This window comes from Scylla paramamosain, chromosome 8 (genome assembly GCF_035594125.1).
Source record: "Scylla paramamosain isolate STU-SP2022 chromosome 8, ASM3559412v1, whole genome shotgun sequence".
Classification (NCBI taxonomy): Eukaryota; Metazoa; Arthropoda; class Malacostraca; order Decapoda; family Portunidae; genus Scylla; species Scylla paramamosain.
In genome coordinates this window covers 755,533-781,542 of record NC_087158.1, presented here as the reverse complement: position 1 = coordinate 781,542, position 26,010 = coordinate 755,533, and the positions used below count along the sequence as shown (strand labels likewise).

The 26,010-nt window shown below is 41.4% G+C and overlaps 1 protein-coding gene across 8 annotated transcripts; it reads right to left on the bottom strand.

Moving 5' to 3' along the window:
- Positions 1-141: 141 nt before the first annotated feature.
- Positions 142-26,010, bottom strand: LOC135102648 (ATP-binding cassette sub-family C member 3-like). 8 transcript variants are annotated; one of them, XM_064007948.1, is made up of 32 exons: positions 25,740-26,007; positions 21,497-21,629; positions 20,557-20,733; positions 19,809-19,928; positions 19,416-19,553; positions 15,653-15,778; positions 15,324-15,496; positions 14,714-14,902; positions 14,362-14,539; positions 13,447-13,615; positions 12,868-13,019; positions 12,288-12,425; positions 11,814-11,960; positions 11,544-11,628; positions 10,802-11,004; positions 10,231-10,407; positions 9,929-10,096; positions 9,125-9,305; positions 8,322-8,421; positions 7,547-7,811; positions 7,098-7,184; positions 6,737-6,863; positions 6,260-6,447; positions 5,769-5,949; positions 5,375-5,483; positions 5,131-5,257; positions 4,317-4,406; positions 3,703-3,861; positions 3,315-3,473; positions 2,274-2,440; positions 1,556-1,750; positions 142-727 (listed from the first exon to the last, which is right to left on the bottom strand). In XM_064007948.1, exons 2-32 carry the CDS (start codon positions 21,572-21,574, stop codon positions 616-618), a joined length of 4,665 nt encoding a protein of 1,554 aa, XP_063864018.1. In that variant the 5' UTR covers positions 21,575-21,629; positions 25,740-26,007; the 3' UTR covers positions 142-615. The 8 variants fall into 8 exon arrangements, 6 of the variants coding, with proteins under 6 accessions (XP_063864018.1, XP_063864015.1, XP_063864017.1 ...); XM_064007945.1 differs by having other exon boundaries at positions 6,260-6,480; positions 25,740-26,002; XM_064007947.1 differs by having other exon boundaries at positions 6,260-6,480; positions 14,714-14,899; positions 25,740-26,001.

The window sequence follows — 26,010 nt, the reverse complement described above, 5'->3', positions numbered from 1 at the left end:
CAGGAAGGCAAAGCCTCCCACAACACCACACCAGATGTCTATCCTTCTTGGTCAGCTGAATGAGACCAGCAGGGACACAGCCCATCAAACTAAGCAAGAACACCAAAATTGTCCCCACAAAGGTGGAACAAATAAACAAAGAACTAGAAGACATTTATTATAATATGGACTTCTAAAATTACCAACAAGTTTTCACAACTCACCACCAAATATCTGACTTCACACCGTGATTCAGATGAATGCCTCTTATTATCCTGCTGTATGTACCTACAGTATGTCTAACAGTTCTGTGGCTAAAACCATGGAACTGAATAACATAATAATAATAATAATAATAATATAAAAACTTTGCACTGAGTACCAGGATAAATAAACTCTAACATGTAAATATATATTGCAAGATACATGAGTCAGCTGTTCCACAGCAGTTTTCAGAAAACAAAAGCAGAACTTCTAAAGTTTGTACATACGAGTCTTCAAGAACATGACTCATTTGCAGTTGTAAGAATTAAGGAAAGATATACAGACTTGCAATGAATATCTAATTTCAGCATGATGGATGTCATCATCTACAAGTGATGACAGTAAGGTGCCACTTGGTGAAAGACTGCTGAATCACACAATGCCAGCTTCTCTGGCCATACTGTAGAAAAGTGAATTTGGCTGCTTTAACAACACTGATGGTGCATCATACTCAGCTATCCTTCCACTCTGGAGCACCATCACCCTGTGGAGACAAGGACACAGTGAGTTACCATGAGCAGCATTCTCTTCTCAGTTCCTGTCTTGTGTCACTTTGTGTGTATGATAACTGGGTTAACTGTGGAGAGAGAAATATGTCAGATCTTCCTAAAAGAACTGTTTTCTTTGGTGCAACTTCAGAAACTGTCAAATAAAAATACTGTAATTGGTTTATTTTTAATCACTAGATTATGCACATTTTTGTGGGGAGAGAAAAATAAATTAATTAATAAAAAAAATAATAATAAAATTAAAATTTTAAAAAAGGCTGCAAAGCAGACCACAAGTTAAGGTATCATGAAAGTGTGATGTCTGTGTTCTGACATCACCTGCTGCAGCCAATCACCCAACACAAGTGATGCTATGGCACACCAAGAGTACTTACTACATATATACCACGTTCAGTTTTTGTGTTGGATAATCCTGATTACAGCGAGTGATATTATGAACAAAAGTTTTTGCTTCTGAAGTGCACTGCCTGTCAAATTTGAAGTAATTTCTTCTGATTAGGATTATTCTTTTTGCTGAAGTAAAGCTGAATAACATTACTAACATCACCAAAATTCAAGAAAGTTTATTTATTTATTTATCTATTTATGTGTGTATGTGTGTGTGTGTATCTGATTAAGCTTTTAGAAGAAAGTTGAGATACTGAAAAGTGTTTGCCATTTCTACTTCACTATTGAATTTTTAATGTAATAATTTTCCAGAATAGAGTTTTAGAAGCACAGGTGACATGATAATAATGAGGAATGTTAGGGGATATGACTCACAGCACACACAAGGCTGAGAACACCAAGACAACACTACTTGCCGATCTGAGTCCATGATGGTGTTCAGGCGATGAGCGATGGTGATGACGGTGCACTCGGTGAACTGTGAGCGGATGGTGGCCTGGATGAGGTCGTCGGTCTGCAGGTCAACAGCAGCTGTGGCCTCGTCCAGCACCAGCACCTTGGACTTCCGCAGCAGAGCCCGGGCCAGGCACAACAGCTGTTTCTGCCCCGCACTGCCACACATAGTTATTTAGTTAGCTAGTTTATTGACATGGGAGAACCATAATACAAAATGAATAGTATATATTACATAATAAAATGAATCATGTAAAATAACAAAACACAAAATAGTGCATGATACCTTCTGTCCAAAGAAACAATAACAAAACTTCTAATAGATGGTAATTAATATAAGTACTGTAAGCAAAAGTATCAAGTTCATGCATATACTCACATAAATCACATAAATATAATCTGAGTTTAGTTTACTGTTTAAGAAAAATAAATGTAACAAGTATGTATTGCTCTCTGATAACAATGATTATCTGCCAGTGTCAAAATGATAGAAATAATGAGTCACCAAACCTACCTTATCTTAATACACAATTCTTCCCAAAGTCAAGATCAAAGTTTTAGAGTATTAATTTTCCATTCAATTCCAATGGGCTTTACTGCTTAAAATCCTACGTTACTACTACTGCTTTATGTAATGTAGCAACGATCAGTCAAAGCCAGAGAAGTGTGCAGCGGTCCCACCTGAAGTTGCTGCCGCCCTGGTCCACTGGGTGTTGTAGTCCCAGCACCTGCTTGTGGATGTAGGCACTGAGGTGGGCCAGCTCCAGGGCATGCCACAGCTCATCATCAGAGTGTTGATTGAGAGGATCCAGGTTCATTCTGAGTGTCCCACTGAAGAGGACTGCATCCTGAAAAGCCAGCAAATTTGTACATCATGCAACAGATCAGATGAGCATGATGTTTACTCTTCTAAGATTCATTAAGTGATGAACACAGCTTGTATTGGTCAGTAAAAGTTGCAGTAGTCAGACCAGCCTCTCAGAGGTGGCTGGTCATGTCAGTTCATGAGAAGTGAAAACACAAGAGAGAGAGAGAGAGAGAGAGAGAGAGAGAGAGAGAGAGAGAGAGAGAGAGAGAGAGAGAGAGAGAGAGAGAGAGAGAGAGAGAGAGAGAGAGAGAGAGAGAGAGAGAGAGAGAGAGAGAGAGAGAGAGAGAGAGAGAGAGAGAGAGAGAGAGAGAGAGAGAGAGAGAGAGAGAGAGAGAGAGAGAGAGAGAGAGAGAGAGAGAGAGAGAGAGAGAGAGAGAGAGAGAGAGAGAGAGAGAGTGTGTGTGTGTGTGTGTGTGTGTGTGTGTGTGTGTGTGTGTGTGTGTGTGTGTGTGTGTGTGTGTGTGTGTGTGTGTGTTGTGTGTGTGTGTGTGTGTGTGTGTGTGTGTGGCAAGATTTTTCAGAGCATTGGAATAGTTCTGCATGCAAACACTAAAATGTAAACTTACTAAAGCACACAGGAAACACAAAGGTTACTCACACATTGTCAGAAAACACTTATCTGAGTCAAGAAACATAACAACTACTAAGTGACTTAACTGTCTGTGTTGGTAATTAAGGAACATAATGGGCACTGATACCTAGACACCAATATGTGTAAGAACGAAAACAGTTAATCATCAAACACTGAGTGTTATAACATGAAGAAAGCAGAGACAAAGGTGTGGCAAGCAGAGCAGGTCACCAAGGAGTACCAGGGGTGATAACTTCATCTATGCTGCCACACAAAGCCTCACCTGAGGGATGATGCTGATCTGACTGCGGAGATCATGCAGGCCAATCCCGCCAATGGTTATGTTGTCAATGTCAATTCCTCCTCCTGAGGCTTCAATGATGCGGAAGAGTGCCATTGTCAAAGAGGACTTGCCAGCACCAGTCCTTCCAACAATGCCAACCTGTGTGCCATCACTTGCTTAAACTCCATTCCTCCTTAGATAATACGTTTTCAAACAAATATTTTTTGAGTCTACAACTTATGTAGATACATTTTCAGACATAAACATTTCTGAGTCCTTAAAACTTACAGACCTGAATTATGTAAGTACTTGTCTTAGCGGTTAGGTTTCTCCATTATTCTATGGAGATCTGAAGTATTACCCCCGTATAAGTGTTGTGTGTGCATACCTTCTCTGCCGGCCTGATGGAGCACGTAATATCCTGCAGCACAAGACTGAGACCAGGCCGGTAGCGTGTTTCATAGTTTTGGAACTTGATGGTGCCTTGGTCTGGCCAAGCTGAGGGTGGAGTGTTTCGGTCAACCCTCCAAGCTGCTTCCTGCGGCAACTACACAAATATTATCATAATTAGTCCTGTAGTTTTTCATAACAATACGTTTACATTTCTTATACAACTTAAATTTATGTGCATGATGTAAGTGTGTAGCATAAATACATGAAAGAGATAACATTTTCTTGTAAATTAAATGGTGATTGATACCTGCAAATTATAACCAGTGCAATATGCAAACTTCAAAACTTCTATTCACTTCTTGGCAACAGAAGGAAAGTGTACATTTGCATATCACAATAAATCAATGTGAAAACTGAGCTCTTATTTTTCAAATTCTAAATACAGAAGAGCTAACATCATAATTTTTAAAAAGTATAATCCGAAGATTTAAGTAACAAACTTCCTTTTATTGCTTTTTATTACCAACAACTTTCACAATACTCAAACTTCCTTGATTCCTTTTGCAAAATCCACACCTTCACCAATCCCACCACTGGGATGGCACTGACCTGCATGTACTCATCAATCTTCTCCACAGAAACAATGCTCGCCTCCAGATCTGACACAACACGCACCAGCCAGTTGAGCAGCATTGTGATCTAGAAGGAAGGAAACAAGTTCTGATAAGGTGGATTTTCACAATAGTGCACCAATAAGCAGACACTTGCTGCTCACCACAGGAGCACTGACCCATAGTTTTAGTCTAAATGCTGGCACAAGTTAATGATCAAGCTACAAGTGGTAAGATGAATACATGTGTAATGTGTTTGGTGATATGTTGCACTCTGAACAGTCTTGATGACCAGCAAGTCAGTGTGAAATTCTGCTGGAAATAGTTTTTTCTTTTAATGTTACATTAGACATACTGCATGAGGAGGACTGTGCTGGAAATCAGAGAAAACTTTTGTTTTTTATGTTGTAATGGACTTATGGGAAGGAATGTTTGAGTCATGTGTGGTGCAGCTCAAATCAGGATTAACTTCCATCATAGGTGATCCCAAATCTAGACAGCTTTTCACATTAACACACACTGGCTGATCTTAATGTTCTATTACCCCTCATCAGAACACCACCTGCTCCAGTCCCTTTTTCCTTCAAACATCACAACAAATACTGTATCTTCCCTTTTGTTGATCTGAGTAACTTTAGGCCTTTAAACCTTTCTGCATGCAGACTCTCAAACAATACTCTCACAACTACTCACTATTTTTCACCCATTATATCATGGATATCATCAACTTCTGACATTAAATTCATCATCAATAAAGTGTGTGTGTGTGTGTGCGTGTCTGACGCCTGCATGAACCCCCAGGAGTGACTCACACTGAGGGCATAGCTGACGGTGAGGCCAACAGCTCCTGGACTTATGGTGAGCCGGTTAGCAACACCAAACAGGGCAGCGGCAAAGGTGATAAGGTTCCCTATGGTCTCCAGGTGAATACTGAGCCACCTGTCAATGAATGGATGTGTAAGTGGCTATTTATTCTCTTTGTGAGTTACCTGTTATAGGGAGAGAAAATACTGTACAGAGATATATAGGTAAATAAAAAATGGTTGGTGCACTTACCTGTTGGCAGTAATACAGGCATAGATGCTCTTCTGAGAGTTTTCCATCTTCTGCAGAGACTGAGAGAAAAACTCGTCTTGCCTCTTGAATGCCCGTATTACAGACACACCTGGCACGATGGCAAGATGTTAGAATGCACTTTAAATTTTCATTTAACTTGAATTTGTAATATTTTCTGACAAATGTCATTAATCATTAATTGACCAAAACTTATCAGATTGCTTCAATCATCTAATTTTCTTACTGACGCCATCACCACCATACACAACAGCAAAAGGCAAGTGGTTCATTGCTAAGCATCATGAAGACAGAAAATAATGTAAGTGTGAAATCTCAGTAGTGACTTGTTTACCCCAAAGTATACAGTGCAATATGAACACTGTGAGCTTCTTACCAGCTATAGTCTCACTGAAGTGAGAGTAAATAGGAGACTTGGAGACAGACTCAAGGCGCATGATCTGCCTGGAAGTGGCCACAAACACTCGTTGGATTACAAAATAAACAAGCATGATTGGCACCACCATGGAAGCCACCACAGGTGTTGTTGCGATGATCACCCCCAGTGTGGTCACAACCTGTAGCAGGAGAAACACTCCATGCACTGGTCTGCTTCAGAACAGGTGTAGCCATACATCATCAAAAATAGAATGCTCACAACATTAAAAATAACTTAAAATACAAAGAAGAGACTTCTAAGCCAGTTTTCTCATATAAGTAGATGAGAAAATGATGATACACATGAACTAAGAGAATGTTAGATGTGGACTAAGAGAGGTGCTGTGGAGTAATAAGTGTGAGGGATGAAAAGCTGCAAGGATGTTTTAAGGTTTCATGTATTCCTGCCCCAGTCACTTCCTCTACATGTCACACAGTCCTTGGCCTTACCTGTATGAGTGTGGTCTGACAGCTGCGCACCACCATCGGCAGCTTCTTGTCCACCTTGTCAATCTCTTTGCTGAAGCGATTCATGATCCGGCCGCTGGGGTTTGTGTCAAAGAAGCTCATGGGGAGGTGAAGCACAGACTTGAGGAGGCCAGAGTGGAGGGTGTTGGCTGCCTTCAGTGTGCAATGTGCTATTATCAAGATGGCCAGGAATAGCAAAATTGCTGCACATGTGAGAAAAGTTATAAATAAATATATTTCTTTCTTAATATTCATCAGTGAGGGCATACCATGTGATTTATTTCACTACAATGACTCAAATGTATTTGTTTGAAGTACACAGTCTGTGTGAAGACAAACAGAATTTTGACATGATTCCTGTACACCAGTATGTATAAATGTGGGCTGATGGCAGCAGGTTCATTAACCCACTGACAGTACAGAATCTATTGAAATATAAAAGGGAGATCTATAACTCACACTGTGTTAATGCAAAGACGCCATAGACCAGAAGGAAGGTGTCTCTGCTTGCTGATGTGTTGTCTGTAACATTGGTCTGCTCAGAGGACCATTCAGCCAGCCAGACACGGCTTCCTGCATAGCTTGCCTGGGAAACAATTGTAGTAAATCTTAGGTTATTTGCTAATTTTTATTCATTTACCTTTCCCTCATCAGCAAGAGACTACTACTTATGAAACATCTCTTAATCATAAAAAGGAGGGAAAATGCAAGAATGAAATAAATGCAAGAGGGCAGCAGGGATAAAACTATCAGTTGATTTTATAACACTATCAATTTACTATTATAATGATCGCATAATCTCCCAAAGGTCAACACTCACCTGAGACAATACCAGGGTGACAAAAGACACAGTGGTGAACAGCACTCCCATGGCCCGCACGTAGATGAAATACACACGAAAGGAAACCTGCAGAAGAAACACAACATATTGGGAAACTTCTGTTATGACTTAACAGTGACCTACAAGATACAAGGACTGCCACATGTAGGCCTGAAGCCAATTCTTGCAGCTTCCCTTATTTTCTTAGTTTTAGGACAGTATGCCATTAGATACATCACCATCTATCTATCTAAATGCCAGGTCAGCAACACTCATGCACACATCATTCATACTCTTAGCCCCATCAGCCTCTGGTGGAAAGGGATAGTCTTGTGGAGTGGACCACCAAACTACATCCCAGGAGCTCAGGCATAGCACAGCTGGCCACACACATTCATAGTAAGACCCAAAAGCATACATTAGTTTCACAAAAGCAAGGAATGGCTCACATTTCCAGTCTCGGAGACCTCATTGTTTACTAATTTCTGAATGTTGTCATTCCCTTTAAGACTTTTAGCCTCCTGGCTCTTGGCTGCATGGCTGTGAAGGGAAGAGATGCTTCCATTCCTAATGCTGTGCATGAATCCAGACACAGAAGAGTCAGTGCTGAGCTGGTACTGCAATTGTGGCCTGCCTTCAGAGGCACTGTTCTTGCTGACCATTGACCACCTGCTGCTGTTGAGGTGAGGAGTGCTTGGGCTTGATGGCTGGTAACTGTGAAGGAAAGTAAACTTGATCTTGTTTGCATTTGTTCATTTGAAATACTGGAATGATACACACACACTTCTGAGAAAAGTGTAGTTGTTTATCTGGTTGTGATTTTCAAGAAGTGAGACTGGACTCAAGGGATTCAATCTCTATCTCATTTGGTTGATCATTAGTGTAACCTCATGAACACTTGTAGTGTTTACCATTCCCTCATCCAGGTTGTTTCACTTATCAAAACACCAAAAGCAAAAACTGTATTTCTTTGGTTCATCAAATATTTTGTTTCACTCAATTCTTTATCAACTCTTGTATTTTCTATATCTCTGAAAAACATGTCTTTCTTATCCTTTTGCTCCACTCATACCAAAGCTTTGAACATTACTGTGTGTATGTGTGTGTGTGTGTGTGTGTGTGTGTGTGTGTGTGTGTGTGTGTGTGTAAGCCACCAGTATTGTTGCTTGTGCAAACATGTTCTTTTCCCTCTCAGCACACTAGCCTCCTCAGACCATTACTTACCTCAGGGAGCTCTTCAGTGACTGCCTTGTGTCAGAAAGCTGCCGATAAAGTTTCATATTACTGTCCACACTTTCCAGCTGGTCATGCAATGCCTCCATCTCTGAAACATTGAAACAGACACAAGTCTTAGTCTCAGATGTTCCAGGTCCCTATCCCTTACAAAACTTAGGAAAGATACACATTAAGTCTCAAAATTAGAGGGATGCAGTATCTTATATAAAGTAACCATTTAATCAATCTTGAAATTAGAGGGAAAGTGGCTCTGAAAATTTACCCAAGTTTCATGGGGATCTCTGTCTCCTGTCCCTTGCAAAACTCAGGATATATATAAATTGATTGCAAAATTGAAGGAACCACTCAATTAACTCAAAATTAGAGGGAATGTGTCTCTGAAAATTTACCTAAGAGACAGGAAGACCCACACATAGCAAACTGTTCAAACAGGCTGACTAGTGTGCTGGGAAGTATAACGACCTCCATCTGCCTCCTCCTCCTCTTCCAGTTCATTGATGTGGTGCACCATGAACTTAGCAAAGGATCACAAAATTAGAGAGACTGAAACTCCCTGAAAATTCACTCAAGAGACGAGAAGACCTACTCATGGTGAATCCTTCAAACAGACCAATTAGTGCTGAGAACTATAATCAGCTTTGTCCACCTCCTCCTCCACCAGTTCCTTCATGTGCTGCACCATGAGTTTAGCAAAGGAACATAAAAAAAAAAAAAAAAAAAAGAAACAAGAAGACCAACACATGGCAAACCTCTTCAAACAGATCAACAAGAGGGCAGGAAAGTACAATTACCTATATCTGCCTCCTCTTCATCCAGTTCCTTGATGTGCTGCACCATGAACTTAGCAAAGGAACCCTCTGAAGCGAGCAGTGAGGCATAAGTGCCCCGCTCTGTCACCCTTCCTTCTGCCACCACCACTACCTCATCCACCTGTGGCAGGAAGGTCACTGCGTGGGTCACCAACACACGTGCCTGAGGGAGAAAAGAGAGTTACTAGTGGGATTTGGATTCTGAGTTTTAAAAGCTTTACCAGAAATAGATACCAGAAGAAAGTGACTTGATAAACATTTCAAAAGAGGAGGAAATGATGAGCAGCAAGAGAAGGAAAGGAAGAATAAGTGGCAGAGAGAGAGAGAGAGAGAGAGAGAGAGAGAGAGAGAGAGAGAGAGAGAGAGAGAGAGAGAGAGAGAGAGAGAGAGAGAGAGAGAGAGAGAGAGAGAGAGAGAGAGAGAGAGAGAGAGAGAGAGAGAGAGAGAGAGAGAGAGAGAGAGAGAGAGAAAGGGGGGATGCACAAGTAAGAGCTCTTCTAAACCATAATCTATCACCTATTACTTCATACTACTATTTCCTGAGATCATACAGACATCAATATTTGTAAGATCTTAGTTGTTAGTACTACTACTACTACTACTGCCAATGAAAATGTGTAAAACAAAATAAACAATTATAAGAGGAGAATACAAAAAAGCAAAATTCACAAAACAAATTCAATGAAGGAAAGAAGAAAGAGGAATATCTATAGCTTCAGTAGCACCTTTGTAATCCAATCCAGTTAACAGAGACAAGGATGATGAGGGAAGCACTGCAGCACTGACCTTGTCCTTTAGCAGTCCATTGGGTCCCAGCACATGGTCAAAGATGTGTCTGCCCACATGTGAGTCGACGGCGCTCAGTGGATCGTCAAGGAAGAAAACATTGGCACTGCTGTAGACTGCTCGGGCCAGTGATATCCTCTGCTTCTGTCCCCCACTCATGTTGATCCCCTGTTGGTGAGATGTTAATTTAAGTGGCAAGTGTGATGCTTTGAAGTACTTGGGAAAGAAAACATGAAAACACCTAATAACATGTGGAGCTTTTAGTGACTGTAAGAATAAACTACACTATCTGCTAAGCTCACATTTTCTCCTATCTCGGTGAGGTCCCCTGCAGGCAGCATGTCAATGTCGGCCTGGAGTGCACACGCCCGCACCACTTGCCGGTACCTCCTAGGGTCATAGGCTTGGCCCCATGTGATGTTGTCTCGCAGTGTGGCATTTTGCAGCCATGGGTGTTGAGAAACGTAGGCCACACACCCCTGCATGGACCATAAGTGTTAGTGATGGCTCGTTTCAACACACACATACACACACACACACACACACACACACACACACACACACACACACACACACACACACACACACACACACACACACACACACACACACACGGAGATACATATTTAGATAAAAAGGTAAATAAACAAACAAATAGATAGCCAGATATGTACATAAACAGACAGATAGAAAGATAGATGGGTAGGTAGATATGTAGATAGACATATGGATATATATAGACAGAAACATTGATAGATAGATGGATAGGCAAACAGATAGATAAGTAGACATATACAGCTTACATAAGTACTCTGACTACAGTGCTATTTTTATCACTACAGTATATATACACACATAGTAAAAGCCACTTACATTGACCACCACCTTTCCAGCATCCTTCTTCATCTCCCCGAGCAGAGCAGAGAGGATGGAGCTTTTCCCTGAGCCCACCATGCCCACCAAGGCCACCAGCTGTCCGTGATGAACCTTCAGCTCAATGTCCTGCAGTCTCCAAGTCGCCTGCTCCTCATCGCCCTCCCATGAAAAGCAGCCACCTTGCACCATCACAGCACTGCCTGCACCATTCATCCACACCAGTAATTAAGACTTAAACTCGCATATGATTTCTTCTCAAGCTTGATAAAATGGCTTGGTGAAAGTTTAGAATATAATGATTGCAGCAAAAGGGGTGGTGGACTAAATAAAGCCTTTTAAAGATTGCAAGTCTGTTTTTTGTTGAGTAGAACTATCTGAGGTACCAAGTGTTTTAGGCTTTTGTACTGAAACACTTTGCCCTCTCAGCATGACTATTTTCAAAGACCACAGAGATGATTAGCTGAACTCTCAAGAGTATTTTTCTGGATAATAATGTAGAACTCTTGTTAATCTGTCACTAAAACTGTAAACACACCCTTAAGAAACCTATGTAACTTTAAGTAAAGCCTTTTGAAAGTAGTTAGAGTCAAGCGCAGAAATGTTTTAGAATATGGCCAGCAGTCAGACGGTCTTTAGATTTAACATGTAATTTGAATTTGAGATGCTAGATGTGACATATAAGGCCACTGGCAACACAACCTCAAGCCAACTCAACAGCAATGCCCACAGCAATACTCACCCTGGTGTGGATCACTTATGACGTCAAGCGGATCAAGTTCATCAGCATTGAGGTATCTTTCCATCCTCCTCATAGACACGGCACACTGCACAGGAACCAAGACTGTATTGAGTATTCTAATCTACCTTTCTTACTTCCACGAATACCTGCTTTTATGTACATGCTGCTTCCTTAAGATGTATAGTATTTGGCTCAGTACTGTATGTTATATAGTACAAGGGCTGCCACACGTAGGCCTGATGGCTTCTTGCAGCTTCTCTTATGGCTTACGTGGACACATTTAGAGATGAGTTCCGGCAGCACTATGATCGGCATTCTGAAGATGTCAAAGAGGGTTATGCAGACGAAGGCCTTTTTGGCATCCAGCTGGTTCTCCTCGGATACAAGGAGATATGTAGCGAAGGTGGCCAATGAGACCTGAGAAGTGATGGAACATTAGGCCCATATGCTGAAACACTTATCAGTCATTGCAAAAGCTACAAAAATTATAAGTAGGGTTCTCACAAGTGTCATTTCCTATTGCTTGTGCTGAACCTTTGTTAAACTATGATTATAATGATGAAAAATTAACCAAAAACTATAACAACTCTCATTACAACTTGTTCAAAGTGAAGACAGTAGCATCTTCCACTATCTATAATCATCCCATGGGATAACATTAGCAGGCATATTTTGAATGTAATGTCTTCAGTCTTGCTTGATCTCCATTCTTGTGATAAAATGATGTCTGAGACAAATACTTACAATGAAAGGTGTGGTGTTGAAGAAAAAAACATGGAGTGACCTGTACATCGCCAGCCTCTTCAGGAGCTTGACTTCTTCATCCCTGAAGCTCTTCACTTGCTCACTGAAGGATGTTTCCCACGCGTACAGCTTCAGCACCTGCAGGGAGACACACGGAACGCTCACCACCACTGCACCACCACCATGCAATGCTCCACATCACTCTCGATAAATCTAAATAACTTGCACTGTACCTAAAGTAATTCACACTGGAATTTTTCAACTAAAAATTATGCTTAATTTAATTTTCCTTATTTTCTTTTTGTCATTTTCATGAAAATTTTTCTCAGACTTTTGTTTCATATTTCTGTTTAATTCATATCACTTACAAGTCAATTAATTCACAATAGAATCCTTGACTAAAAAATGGTTTCAATTTACTTGCACATTTATTTATCTGTTTATTTATATATAATGTAGAGTGTTGGCAACAAATCTTTTTATCTCAATCATATTTTCCTCCAAACTTTTTCCCCTATTTTTCTACATATGTCTGCATGCTTTTAAGTCTTGTGGCATCCACACACCAGGACACACTCACCTTGATGCCGTTGATGATCTCACTGAGCGCCTTTACCCGGCTGTCTGTCACCTTCATGGCCTGAGCCTGCAGAGCCTTGGTGTGGCTCAAAATGCGGCTGTTGAGGGGAATCAGCAGCATCATCACTGCTAGTCCTGCCAGTGCTGAGGGGCCTGCAGTTCATGGTGGTAGTAGTTACAAGATACTATATAATGGCACCTTATCTACCTTCTTCACTTTTGAGTCATACAACCTGTCTTTTTATTTATTTCTGTCTATCTAATTACATATGGGGTGGCCCAGACAAAGCACCACACCCTTGCACACACATCATTCACAGTCTTAAGACCTTTAAATCCTTGGTGGAGAGAGATAGTCTCACGAACCACCACATCACAGGAGATTAGGCATGGCACACCTATGCCAGATACTTCCACAGCAAAGCCAGACAGCATACACTGGTTCACCCCTGCCCCTTCATAATGAGGCTGTTCCCTACCCTGCACCTACTCCAATGCTTAAGACCACAGTAGATGTAGGGTTTTGTTATTTAGATGTTGTATTTGCATAATGAATAAAGAAAGCTTCCTGTAACCATACCAAGCTCTGCCCAGATGAAGCTGACGGTGAAGAGGATGACCAAAGGGGTGCTGATGAAGTTGTTGAGCTCCAGGAAGGTGTCCCCGATGACCTGTGCATCCACTGCCATCAGGTTCACGATCTCACCCACTGTGAACTTTCGGCGGGAGGAGCTGGAGAGGTAGATAGCCTGCAGGAGAGAGAGAGAGAGAGAGAGAGAGAGAGAGAGAGAGAGAGAGAGAGAGAGAGAGAGAGAGAGAGAGAGAGAGAGAGAGAGAGAGAGAGAGATTAATGAAATTGATTTGTTAGCTTGCTTTTCTTTTTTACAGAAGTTTAGGAAAGTTAGTTGAAAGATAACCACGTTATTTATTTGTTTATTGACCTTTAGACATAAAGCATTTTCAGTGTGTACATATTATCAACTGCGGTCAATAAATGTATATCTAACGATCCATCCGCATAATTTTAGTATATTGCTGCCATGCAGCGTACACACACACACACACACACACAGCTGTAAATGATAGTGGGAAGTACTTCTGTGTAGAGCTCTCTCTCTCTCTCTCTCTCTCTCTCTCTCTCTCTCTCTCTCTCTCTCTCTCTCTCAAGTCAGCCAGCAATGAATCTCTCAATTTTGCCGGTCAATTTGAGTGAAATATTCTTAATATTTTGTAAGATATTTGTAATTTTAGTCCATTACGCATCACCGCCCTCATTATCACCACTACGTATCTGGCAATGATAAACACGGATATATTCAAGTATTTTTATCCTTTGAAGCACAGCATTCCTTTAACCTGTCCATAGGAAATAGCAGTCTGAAAATTCCCAGGATATAGCACCGTAACACACAGTTGACACCGAGTCAACCACCTTGTTGTTCAGCAGGGGTCTGAAAATCCCCATAATACAGCAACCCAGCACCCAGACACCCACCTTGTTATACACCGCAGCCATGAGCGCCGTCCGGATCCTCACAGTGATGGTCATCATATCTTTGATATACATGTTCTTGAATAAGGAGCGAATCTCACACACCGCCACTAGGAGCACAGCGTACAGGTATCCATGCCACCATGGTTCGCTCTCGTCTCCCATGAACTCAATCAGCCAACTGGAAGAATGGTCCAGTTTTAAAACAAGCCGGCAGGATTACGGAGAGAGAGAGAGAGAGAGAGAGTCACTGGGAATGTAACCATGACTGAGTGTTTTCAGTCCTCGTGTGGCCAGGGTACTGTGAGGGAGTTAACGTAATATCAAAGTCTTCCCATGAGAACAGCACACTCACCCGACCAGGACAGGGTTGAGGAAGACGATGTTCTCGAAGAAGAGGCAGGAGAGGAGCAGCATCAGCATGGTGGACTGATTCTGCCGCCAGACTTGCCACACCAGGGACACCTTGGTTTTGCTCTGCGATGTGGCCGTCGCCGCCTTGCCCACCACCATGAACTCTTCCCAGTGTTGTCCCTCCTTCCTGCTGACATACACGCCCGCCGCCACACAAAGACACCAAGAGAGAACAGACTTATCATTAATGCCCTGTCTTGTTACATACTGGCCTGTATTCAAAAACGCTTTGCTCTCTCACCACGACTATATTTTATGGCCAGAGATGGTTAGCCAGGTTCTCAAGACTTGTTTCTCTTGTACAAATCTTGTTAATCTGTCACTCGAACCGTAAAAAAAAAAAAAAAAAAAAAAAAAAAAAAATGTTTATAGAGAGCCTTTTAAAAAGCAGTGGAGGTGAGCCGCAGAAGTGTTTCAGAATACAGTTCATTATATTTTGTCTCTATTCCTGCTGGAAGATTCCGGCCGTTTTTTTTTTTTTTTTTTTTTTTTTTTTTATTATTACCGTTGGCCAGAACCTCACACACACACACACACACACACACACACACCTGTCGAGGGTGCTGCGCCACCGTCTGTACACAGCCTCCGCCGAGTTTCTGGGGAGAACGTCTGGAAGGTCCTCGTAGACGAGGGGCCGCCGCCAGCCCCGCCAGATGAGTGGCAGGTTATAGAAGAATAATAGTCGGTTCAAGAAAGACGCATCAATTTCCGGATTCTGATTCTGTGGAAACAACGATGGTAGAAATGGTTAACAGAGGAACTGATATAATTACGGATTTCTACACCATAAGTATGCGTGTCAACTCTTGTTTTTCATCTTCCCTCCATTTTAGGTAACCGTTCGCATGTGTGTGTGTGTGTGTGTGTGTGTGTTTACCTGCGTCTTGGTGAGTTCCTGCAGGCGGGAGGGCACGTCGTTCACGCAACTGGCGATGAACAGCACCACGTGGCCCAGATACTGCACGATGACGGTGACCACCAGTACGAGCGGCAGCCGTCCGTCCTGGCGGGGCGAGGGGATGATGAGGCTAGCAGCAGCAGCAGCAGCAGCAGCGGTAGTAGTAGTAGTAGTAATAGTAGAAATAGTAGTAACAGAAAGGCGAACTGCAGCGGTAGTAGTAGTAGTAGTAGTAGTAGTAGTAACAGGAAGGCGAACAGCAGCGATAGTAGTAGTAGTAGTAGTAGTAGTAGTAATAGTAGTAGTAACAGGAAAGGGAACAGCAGCGGTAGTAATAGTAGTATCAGTAGTGGTAGTAGTAGTAATAGTAGTAGTAGTAGTAGCAGTATATATTAGTAACAGGAGAAGGAGCAGCAGCAGTAGCAGTAGCATTTCCCTTTGTCTCACAACACAAGGGGGCAGTCACAGCCTGCCCTCTAAAGACAACTCTCTTCCTCCACACATAACTACAAGCACCTAATAACACACACACCCTTCACTCAAAAATTTTAAAATCATCATGGCGACTCCTACACCAGCCTCGGAGTCCCCATCTGGGGAGGGGACCATAAATGTCCCCAGGTCGGACTGCCTTTCTGTCGACGACCCTAAGTGTCTCGACACCCCCCTCAACTTTTTCTTCATTAACTTCTGCAACATTCGCGGTCTAAGATCTAATTTTCAATCTGTAGAACACCACCTCTCCTCTTCTAAACCTCATCTTCTTTTCCTCACTGAAACTCAGGTGTCTGAGGTAACTGACAGTAGCCCTTTTTCTGTTTCCTCCTACTTTCTCTATCCTCATTTTCAATCCAAAGCTGGATGCTGCGTTTATGTGCGCAATGACTTAACCTGCTCTCGTGCCCACGCTCTTGAATCTTCCGAGTTTTCCACCATCTGGCTACGACTACAGAGTCACTCTCATACTAAATTTATCTGTGCTGTATACCTCTCTCCTAACTCTTCTGACTATAAGAAATTCTTTGACTACTTAACTTCCAAAGTGGAGCACATTCTGACCCTCTTCCCTTTTGCAGAGATCTCCATTCTTGGAGATTTCAATGTTCACCACCAGCTTTGGCTTTCCTCTCCCTTCACTGACCATCCTGGTGAACTAGCCTACAACTTTGCTATCCTCCATGACCTAGAGCAATTGGTGCAACACCCTACTCGCATTCCTGACCGTCTTGGAGATACGCCCAACATTCTTGACCTTTTCCTGACCTCTAATCCTTCTGCTTATGCTGTCACCCTTCCTTCTCCGTTGGGCTCCTCCGATCACAATCTCATATCTTTATCTTGTCCTATCACTCCAATCCCTCCTCAGGATCCCCCTAAGCGAAGGTGCCTCTGACGTTTTGCCTCTGCCAGTTGGGGGGACCTGAGGAGGTATTTTGCTGATTTTCCTTGGAATGACCACTGCTTCCATGTCAGAGACCCGTCTTTGTGTGCTGAGCGCATAACAGAGGTGATAGTGTCTGGCATGGAGGCGTACATTCCTCACTCTTTTTCTCGTCCTAAACCTTCTAAACCTTGGTTTAACACAGCTTGTTCTCGTGCTATACATGATAGAGAGGTGACCCACAAAAGGTACTTAAGCCTTCCATCACCAGAATCTCATGCACTTTATATTTCTGCCCGGAACCATGCCAAGTCTGTTCTCCAACTAGCCAAAAACTCCTTCATTAACAGAAAATGTCAAAACCTTTCAAGATCTAACTCCCCTCGTGATTTCTGGCATCTAGCCAAAAATATCTCCAATAACTTTGCTTCTTCTTCTTTCCCTCCTCTACTTCAACCAGATGGCACCACTGCTATCACATCTATTTCTAAAGCTGAACTCTTTGCTCAAACCTTTGCTAAAAACTCTACCTTGGACGATTCTGGGCTTGTTCCTCCCTCTCTTCCACCCTCTGACTACTTCATGCCACGTATTAAAATTCTTCGCAATGATGTTTTCCATGCCCTCGCTGGCCTAAACCCTCGGAAGGCTTATGGACCTGATGGGGTCCCTCCTATTGTTCTCCGAAACTGTGCCTCCGTGCTTGCACCTTGCCTAGTCAAACTCTTTCAGCTCTGTCTGTCATCATCTACCTTTCCTTCTTGCTGGAAGTTTGCCTACATTCAACCTGTTCCTAAAAAGGGTGACCGTTCTAATCCCTCAAACTACCGTCCTATTGCTTTAATTTCCTGCCTATCTAAAGTTTTTGAGTCTATCCTCAACAGGAAGATTCTTAAACATCTATCACTTCACAACCTTCTATCTGATCGCCAGTATGGGTTCCGTCAAGGCCGCTCTACTGGTGATCTTCTGGCTTTTCTTACTGAGTCTTGGTCATCCTCTTTTAGAGATTTTGGTGAAACTTTTGCTGTTGCCTTGGACATATCAAAAGCTTTTGATAGAATCTGGCACAAAGCTTTGATTTCCAAACTACCCTCCTACGGTTTCTATCCTTCTCTCTGTAACTTCATCTCAAGTTTCCTTTCTGATCGTTCTATTGCTGCTGTGGTAGACGGTCACTGTTCTTCTCCTAAATCTATTAACAGTGGTGTTCCTCAGGGTTCTGTCCTGTCACCAACTCTCTTGTTATTATTCATTAATGATCTTCTAAACCAAACTTCTTGTCCTATCCACTCCTACGCTGATGATACCACCCTGCACTTTTCCACGTCTTTTCATAGACGTCCAACCCTTCAGGAGGTAAACATAGCACGCAGGGAAGCCACAGAACGCCTGACTTCTGATCTTTCTAAAATTTCTGATTGGGGCAGAGCAAACTTGGCATTGTTCAATGCCTCAAAAACTCAATTCCTCCATCTATCAACTCGACACAACCTTCCAGACAACTATCCCCTCTTCTTCAATGATACTCAACTGTCCCCCTCTTCTACACTGAACATCCTCGGTCTGTCCTTTACTTATAATCTGAACTGGAAACTTCACATCTCATCTCTAGCTAAAACAGCTTCTATGAAGTTAGGTGTTCTGAGACGTCTGCGCTAGTTTTTCTCACCCCCCAGCTGCTAACTCTGTACAAGGGCCTTATCCGTCCATGTATGGAGTATGCTTCACATGTCTGGGGGGGTTCCACTCATACTGCTCTTCTAGACAGGGTGGAATCAAAAGCTTTTCGTCTCATCAACTCCTCTCCTCTAACTGACTGTCTTCAGCCTCTCTCTCACCGCCGCAATGTTGCATATCTAGCTGTCTTCTACCGCTATTTTCATGCTAACTGCTCTTCTGATCTTGCTAACTGCATGCCTCCCCTCCTTCCGCGGCCTCGCTGCACAAGACTTTCTTCTTTCTCTCACCCCTATTCTGTCCACCTCTCTAACGCAAGAGTTAACCAGTATTCTCAATCATTCATCGCTTTCTCTGGTAAACTCTGGAACTCCCTGCCTGCTTCTGTATTTCCACCTTCCTATGACTTGAATTCCTTCAAGAGGGAGGTTTCAAGACACTTATCCACCAATTTTTGACCACTGCCTTGACCCTTTTACGGGACTGGCATTTCAGTGGGCATTTTTTTTATTGATTTTTGTTGCCCTTGGCCAGTGTCCTTCTTACATAAAAAAAAAAAAAAGCATACGTATTAACTCCAGTAGTTATACTCTCATTGACCCGTAGATAGCCATCACCTCATCCTGGACACGGAAATAACATGAATACCACGTACGTAATATGAACACAAGATAGCTTTACCTGGTGAATGACAGCGGTGACAGCAGTAGAGAACTGCAGCGCCCCGGCCACCACCGTCACCAGCCAGTAGGTCCACAAGACGCCGCTGCTGCGCTTCCCTCGCCTCCTCTCCGCCATCAGCATTAACAAGTACAGCACCTGCCAGGGAAGGAAAGAAAAGAGCAAAATGTTAGAGTTAGTTTTTCATATAACCTTTTTTGGATTTCATAGAGATTAAGCACGCTAGGTACTTTAGGGGTGGTTAAGTTCAGTTTGGTTGGGTAAATATGGCTAAATTAGAAATAACGTAATCTAACGTCACCTCTCTCTCTCTCTCTCTCTCTCTCTCTCTCTCTCTCTCTCTCTCTCTCTCTCTCTCTTGAAGTCTGAACACAGCAGTCTGGGACAACATACGTAGGTGGCTACAAGCAGAAGAGGCGCCAGAAAATCAGCGGTGAGGGAGGTAGTGTAGCCGCCCGTCACCGCCCAGATGCCTTCCGTCACCGCCGCCGCCATCACCACGGCCGTCACCAGCTGCGGCACGCGGTCCGGTCAGTCATGGAATCAGGGTGGCACAGTGGACCGCATCCTCAAAGGTGTCTGTGGCTTGTCTGAACCATTTTAAACAAGTTCTAATAAGTGGACTGGATTTTCAAATGTCTGTGTTATCTGAATTATTTTAAGTGCACCGCATGCTTAGACGTTTCTGTGTCTTATCTAAATTACTTTAAACAGGCTACAGTGGAAGTTATTGGGATTTTGAAGAGTCTTTTCATGTTCTCCCTCTGATAATTTCTTCCTCTGCCAGGTGTGGGTGAAGGAAATGCCCCGGAGAAGAAGAAAGAAATGTTCAGCAGATCATCCACCGTTTAAAGGACTGTATTCTGAAACACTTTTGCGCCGCACCTCTACTACATTAATTTAAAAGGCTCTAGTTGAAGTGGCACGGGTTTTTTAAGGGTGTTTTTTATGGTTTTACTGACAGCTTTACAAGATATCTACATTACAAACAGGAGAGAAACTATTCATCTCTGTGGCCTTTGAAAAATAGTCGTGGTGAGAGAGCAAAGCGTTTCAGATTACGGGACGAAGACTTTAGCATAGAACAGTCAGGACGTAATTGTGTTTGGAATTTGGACGCACGTATGTTGCCAGAATTTACCACTTTGGTGTAGGCCAGGGCGCTCCAAGGGACAGGATCATAGGGCCGCCGCTGGAGGGCCAGAGCGTAGAAGGGAGCGCTCACCCACAGCACAAGGCAAGGTGCCCATAGCAACACTGTTCGCTCCAAGCAGCGCCCAAATTGAGGGTTCTCTGTGTGCCACGCCCTGCTAGCACTCTGCAGGGATGAGACACTATAATGTATACTGCTTCTCACCTTTGCTCGGCGGGGGAGGCTGGGGGTGAGGCAAGGAAGCTACAAAAGAGTAGCTATCGTAGCTCGAGGAGTGACTGGATGACTGGGAAACATTCACTAAGTAAAGAATATGAAAGAAAAAAAAAATCAAGAAACCAGCAAAGTTTTGGGTTTTATTTTACTGGCGGGATAAGGTTGTTGTGCTCCCAGGCAATTTGTGTTGGTGTCTGGTTGGCTCACAACTACACTGACTTTCCTACAATGTGCTTATATTCTTATCATTATTGAAGTGAAAGGCTAGCATGTATATTTGCACCCTGAACTGTTTCAATGAACTAGCGAAGAGATAAAACAGGAGAAAATGTAAAGAAACTGCCTACACGTGGTTCACTCATAGAAATACAGATATTTGAAATACACACGATAAAAGAAATAATATTTGCAAGGAATGTAGTATATTAACAATATAGGAGATGCTGGACAAATATAGATACGAAGATAAGACCAAACAAATGAAGCTCAGGCACTGTACACTGCAAATGGATAAACAATTAATCACACGTGGTACTAGATAAATTAAAGTGGTTCTAGATAAACAAACACACATGATAGGTAAACAATTGCACGTAGTAAATACTAGGTGAGCAAATACACGTGGTAGTTACCGGGTGAACGTAACAAACTGGAGTAGAAAATAACATTCTCACAGCGCCTTCCATAGACACCAGTGACCAGCAGTACTCACCCACAGAGGTTCATCACAGAGGCCTGGCAGAAGGATGTCCTCTGAGCTAATGTAACTGATGTTCTCTGAGCCGCCCATCGTGTTTGGTTAACAAGAAATTGAGGTGATGTCCGCTGCTGCTACTTGACGCAACCTGCGGGAAAGTAAAGCATCATCAGTCTTCTATTTCTACGTGTGTATGTGGGGGTGGGGGGGAGTTGAAGATGTTTTTATCGCCCGTATTCCATTTAATCCTTCTTGTTCCGAAAATAATTAGATGTGTTATAGATGAAAGGGTTGAAAAGACTGTGAGAAATGTAATAATTAGGAAATGGAAGTTACGAATGAAAGTGTAAGACGAAGATGAAAATAAAATGAAAGTGGAAGAAACTGAAAGGTCTGAGTCATGTGCATTTATTGAAACTCTTACGAAAAAAAAAAAAAAATTGAATGAGTTATATGTACGTAAATGAAAGGACTGAAAAGAATGCAAACAAACTCAATAATTGGAAATTGGAAGTAAAGTATGAAAATGGAAAACGAAGTTAAATATAAAATAAAAAAAGAGGTAGAAGAAACTTATTTTTCTTTTAACATGAATGAAATAGTTTAATCATTCATTCTTTTGCATAATTAATTGCAGTGCATATTAACTATTTAAACACGTGATCACATTCATAAACGAAATAACGTAGTTATTTTTTTCTTTGGAACTAAAAGTGAGACATAATATATATATATATATATATATATATATATATATATATATATATATATATATATATATATATATATATATATATATATATATATATATATATATATATATATATATATATATATATATATATATATATATATATATATATATATATATATATATATATATATGATTAGTTAATATGTGTGTAATGTGTGTGTGTGTGCGTGTGTGTGTTGAGATTTTAGATAAAAAAGTTTCACGTAAATACCTTCATATGGCTGAAAGAAGCGAATCAAAATAGGAACAGCTGTGTTATATGACGTGAGAGTACGGGATGAGTACGCCACACAGTTGGCAAATAGCTAGTAAAAAAGTGGACTTTAATAAGATATCAGTTTTCCATTAGAAGTGGGACGATCACGAAAAAGTGGAATAAACACACACACACACACACACACACACACACACACACACACACACACACAAAAAAAAAAAAAAAAAAAAAAAAAAAAAGCGGAACATTTTCCTTTAAACGGGACACGTTGAAAAAGTGGGACTGTCGCTCAAAAAGAGAGATTCTGGTTAGCTTACGATATCACAATAAGTTCTTCCTTTCCTTGACGCAGCATCTCCAGTCAGTTATCACCCTGTTTTGAAACTCCATAGTTTGTTCCCTCATATCGATAAGTTTGTCGAAGACCACAAAAACAACCACTCAATGAAGGGTTTTTTTCATTACATATATGCCCACAATATTTTCAATCCCCTTACATTCTCCTTACAGTCTTTTGTACTTTATATTCTTATCTTCTCATTCTACTTACTTTCCTCTACTTTCTCAACCCATCCCATTCTCACACATTTTCCTCTCTCAACTTAATCAGACTTAACGCGGTCAACCATCCACCATCTAACCACATGCACTTGCTCGAGTTCTCGCTAAGTTTTTCCACTGATGACGCAGAATCCTTGCCAAACCATCACTATGACCGTAAACACATCCTTGAAATCCCCAGCAACACCCACTACATCCTGCTGAAAACAGAGATAAGAAGCCAAAATGTTTCAGAATGTGTAGGCCTATGTTCCCTTTTTTTTTTTATTATTATTATTTGGGCAAACTGTCATCATTGTCCTGCTTTTCTATTACAATACCTCACGAGAGTCGCGACTGTTACATGACATTTACCACCTGAGCTAGTATTCTGAAATGCGTTGGGCTCTTAATAAGGATTGTTTTCAAAGGCGATGGAGATGAACACTGCTGGTTTGGTTACATTGATGTTTTTTTTTTTTTTTCCTATTGATGATGCAGAATCCTATAATTAACTTATCGGTGGAATCATGAAAGCACTTTTAAAATTCGCTAGAATGCTCACCTTCATGTTGGCTTATATATATATATATATATATATATATATATATATATATATATATATATATATATATATATATATATATATATATTTTTTTTTTTTTTTTTTTTTTTTTTTTCTTTTTTGATGAAAAGTGAAAAAAAATTTGACTTTCAAATATTTGTCAAAAATCAAAATCAAATCCAAACAAAAATTTCGGTAGCAGACTTTGTTCGCCTCTCATAGTTTCATAAGATACAATAGCTCATATATGTGTGACAGGAATAACAACGGAGATAATTTTAGTAAGCCAAAATCCGCCATTTTTAGATATTGCGTCATAAACTTTGAGGGGTTACTATAAATTATCTATTGCAGTTTGGGACTTAAAATTCACATGATATATACATCAGAATGTGTTCAATAAGCAGACATTGTTTCACTTAGTTATTACCGATTGGTTTTCCACACAGGGCTAGAGCGATTCATCATTTCACGCTTAATTATCAAGGGAGAAAGGGAGGTGAAAACAATTTTTTTTATATTTCGCCATATTTTTAAGTAGAAAATAAATAAAATATCAATACAAAAAAATATCTGATGCAGATACATTGATTATTTGTTGGAATTACGAAAAAACTAATTATGTAATTTTATTTTTCGTATATAAATCTAAGAAAAATAGTAAGACCTAAAATTTCGTGTTCTCTAATGTTCCAAGCTGTGAGAGAACTGTAGATTTTTATGGGAGACTAAAGAAAACAGGTATATCAGAAAAATACAGGGAAAAAAGGAAAAAAAAAAAAAAAGGAAAAAAGGAAAAAAAAAAAAAAAGAATTTATTGTACATGTCTCGCGGCGGGCGAAACCGTAGAATTTCATGACGGAAGACCTCATTACAAAAGGGGATTTTTTTTTTTTTTTACCATAACGTTGCATATATCAAAGGAAGCGGAAAAAATGCAGAAAAAAATTCAGGTCCGGATGGTACAACCCCCCCCCCCTGCCCCAGGATGAGACGATACTTCTATAATTCTACCCATTTCAAGTGTTATACAGGCGCTTGTTTTCCTTTGCCAAACGTTCTTGGGTTAGTCAGCACGTCACAACCATAACGCGGGCAGTGAAAGCCGAGAACTTGAAGGGAATATATTTTAACAAAGACTATGGAATTAATTATTTTTCACTTCATAAAGCCTGACGCTCAAGATGAGACGATAATTTTTAACAAAAAGAATCCAGAAGAAAGCAAATAACATTGTCTCTCAAACGCTGGAACGTTCTGAAACGTTTAGCCGCCTCATCTGAACCACTTTTTAGTCTCTAATGGTGGCAACTAAGGTTTTCAAGAGTATTTTTCTGTTCCTAGTGATAGTTTCATGAGCATTCTTTGTGGTCAATGGATGGAACACTCAGGGGAACATGACTAATCCTCCTCGTGCTCTCTGAAAATAGTCATGATGAAAGAACAAAGCGCTGAACCGTGCGAGAGTCTGTGGCAGATGAGTAATGACAAGTCGTATTTGTCTGACCTTCATAAAGGTTTTGTCTGATTCATCCTCGACCTTGATTTCGGTACCACTGCACCGAGCTTGTTTTCAGGTATTACATGGAAAACGGAGGTGTATTACAAAGCAACCTTCTATTGACGGATTCAACTCCAGGTGAAGGAAGGGGGCTAATATACAAGATGGGCGCCATAGCATACCATATTATATATATATATATATATATATATATATATATATATATATATATATATATATATATATATATATATAAAAGGGAGCAATATAGATCCTAAAAAGGAGGGTAAGCGGCCCACCCCCGCCCCCCTGGATCCTCCACTGCTGTCTACCCACGTGAAAGACAAACACGTGACCTGGCGTCCCATCATCTCACGAACACATAAGTTTTCAAGGGGTGGGAGAGAAACTCCCGCAGTGGTGATGGTAGATGGTTGTGGTGGTTATAGTGATAGCAGTAATGGTGATGGTGTTGTGGTTAGTGGCGGTAGTGGTAACAGTAGTAGTACTAGTAGTAACTGATGTAGTAGTAGTAGTAGTAGAATGCATTACAAACGAGAGAGAGAGAGAGAGAGAGAGAGAGAGAGAGAGAGAGAGAGAGAGAGAGAGAGAGAGAGAGAGAGAGAGAGAGAGGGTATGTGTACAGAACGTGAGTGAGCGAGCTGCTGTCTGGTTACTCACTATCTGCATCTGCTGTCCGCTCAGGTCCACAGGCGGCGCAACACTGGCCTCTGTGAATGCTCGGGTATCACTCCCACCGCTGCCGGTCTGCCATGCATCTTCGCCCTTCATCACGTGGCGTAACAGGGGAACCAGAAGGACCAGAGGGACCCCCAGTTCACAAACGTTGCGCCGACGACTCCGCGCTGTTCCGAGTACCCAAGATTCTGTCACGTTGGATCCTGCAAGTACCAAATTCTGAAAAGCTTTTGTGTCCCACCCCGACTACTTT